The 2,452-nt window shown below is 37.4% G+C and overlaps 1 protein-coding gene across 5 annotated transcripts in view; it reads left to right on the top strand.

The window, feature by feature from the left end:
- Window positions 164-2,452, top strand: part of LOC107623882 — a 5,539-nt gene continuing 3,250 nt past the window's right edge. Inside the window, exons 1-4 of one of the 5 annotated variants that reach the window (XM_016326278.2) lie at window positions 164-329; window positions 415-499; window positions 586-680; window positions 1,698-1,969. In XM_016326278.2, coding sequence (XP_016181764.1) covers window positions 470-499; window positions 586-680; window positions 1,698-1,969 — 397 coding nt within the window. In that variant the 5' untranslated portion in view covers window positions 164-329; window positions 415-469. Of the gene's footprint in view, window positions 330-414; window positions 500-585; window positions 681-1,683; window positions 1,970-2,452 lie in introns of those variants that run through there. The other 4 variants (XM_016326279.2, XM_021113206.1, XM_021113208.1 and 1 more) reach the window with 4 other exon arrangements.

Consider the following 2,452-nt stretch of genomic DNA (forward strand, 5'->3'; position numbering starts at 1 on the left):
ACCCGAAAATAACGAAAATAATCCATTTATCTGAGATTTGTACTTTCTTCTTCTGTAGAGATCGCTACAGCTACAGTGACATAGGCACCATCACGGACTCGGGACTCTCTGCCCGCACCCACAGCGCCGCCGCCGTCCTTTCATCCGATGGTTCCAAGGTGGCATACTTACCGGACCCGACCCGAAAATAATCCATTTATCTGAGATTTGTACTTTCTTCTTCTGTAGAGATCGCTACAGCTACAGTGACATAGGCACCATCACGGACTCGGGACTCTCTGCCCGCACCCACAGCGCCGCCGCCGTCCTTTCCGTGCTCTGATCCGATGGTAATGCTAATTCTGTGTTTCTAGTTTTTCTACTCCAGGGTTCATCGGGGTTTACTCTTGCAACTATGCTTCTTGTGTTTTGCAGTTCAATGCGATAATTGGGCTACTAAAGCACATTTATTTGTGAACACCAGTTACCAATGGCTCTTTTTTTCAAGAAATTCACCGAGGTATATGGTTATCTTATGACACAACTAAACTAGTTCACTATATATCATGGAAATCCCACTCTTCTATTGCTCTGGATTTGTTTTAGGGCGCCAAAATCCTTGCAAAACGCCCTTCTTTTTCTAAGGATCCAAGACAACTACAATTTCAAGCTGACATTAACCGCTTGTTCCTTTATTCCAGGTCAGTGCTTTTATGTCTTCTATGCTTTTATTATTGATAAAATAATGAGAGTAAATTTATGCTCTTTCTCTCTTGCTGCTCCTTCAAATTTTATTCCTTTCCGTATCTTCTTCATCAGCTTGCTTTGTTAGCTAATGCAGAGTTCCGTTGCATTCTTCTTTTTCTCTCTCTCTCTCTTCCATTCATCCTCTTTACACATTGCTGTTTATAGTTTATTTCATCCCTGAATCAATATTTTTGCATCCCTGAATCTCTTCCATTCATCCACTATGTTTTGCTTATAAGCTATTACTGATGTTCAGAAGTGGCAAATACTACCTTAAATATTAAACTTTTATATTTTTGTTTTGTTACCCTTTTTATATTTAGTGGCTAAATTGTTCATATCTTAGTCCTTGATCTAGCAGAAGCTGTTACTTTTTATATATTTTTCATTGGACCATGGAAATCCACCATAGCTTCTTAGGCAGGATTCTGTTCTGTACCTCCTAATAATCTCAGATATGCTCTTAGGAGAGTGGGTTGTCTGTTGTTGATAAATGAATGTCTCCTAAGTCCTAATAATCAATATATCTGCCTTGCTGTATCTATAGTTCAGGTTTTGCTTTGATTAGGACATCCCCGACTCGAACAACTATCATGCAGCATATTTGAATTGTATTTTTTTTATTTGAATTTTGCAAAGCCCAATTTTTCTTTTCTTTCCTTAATTCAAAAAAACACACAATGTTTTTAGTCGAAGTGAAAAGGATGGGATCAGAACTGGAGAGGAGAGTCCTGAGTCCTCCAAAGCAAGAAAAGTTGGGGGGAAAAAGATTGCTCAAGGATTAAGCTAGCATGAGATATGAGATGTTGGTTCCTTAATGTTATGATTACATAAATGGATGAGTATCGTTTATATGCCAACATGGGATTGCATTATGCTGGTTCCAATGATTTCAATTTTGTTGTGTATTTGATGCTTTTCTTTTTCAACATCTTGATATACTCTTCTCATGCAAAGACTTAACTATCCAGCTACAATCAGTTGGGGAAGAGTGCAGATGAAGCAAATGTCGAAGAAATTATTGAAATGGCCAATAAAGCCTCTTTTGCTGATCAACAGATGCAAGTTCAAGAAAATGTTCATTCACAAATCAAAGCATTTTGCACCTTCATGGATGAAATTCTTCTGCCAGACAAAAAGATGGTGAATGATTTCTCTGAATTATCTCGGCAAACGAACACTTTGCCTCATCGAAGTGGGCTTAGTTTTGCTGTGGGTAGGAGCAATACACCTATCAATCCCGGTCAGTTTTTTTCGCCTCTTCTTTTTTATTTAAATTTTGCAATCTTTTCATCTTCTATTGAAATTTCTCATCATTAATAAGTAGTGTCAATTCATTCAGTTGAGGTTATATTATACTTAATTTGAGTGAAAGGAGCCTTAGCAGTTATAAGCCAAGTACAATAGCGCCTGTTCAAAACTGGAATATGAAAACTTTTCTCTAATCAAATTTCCGTGCCCGTGTTGTGATTCATATTTTCATATTTTACTAAAACTATGCAATCATGATATAACCAATTAAGTTCCCTGTTCATGTGGCTGAAATACTATGAAGGCTCTAGGATCATAAGGTCATGGATATGATACTAGCCTGTGGTCATTACTATTTTCTCCTTTATAAATGAACAGATGCCATTATTATCGAGGTTCTATGCCTTTGAATTAAGAAATTCCCACACTATCAAGTTGACATGTCTGTTTGTTATGAGCACAACATCTTTCACTT

The sequence above is a fragment of the Arachis ipaensis genome, chromosome B10, assembly GCF_000816755.2.
Source record: "Arachis ipaensis cultivar K30076 chromosome B10, Araip1.1, whole genome shotgun sequence".
Lineage (NCBI taxonomy): Eukaryota > Viridiplantae > Streptophyta > Magnoliopsida > Fabales > Fabaceae > Arachis > Arachis ipaensis.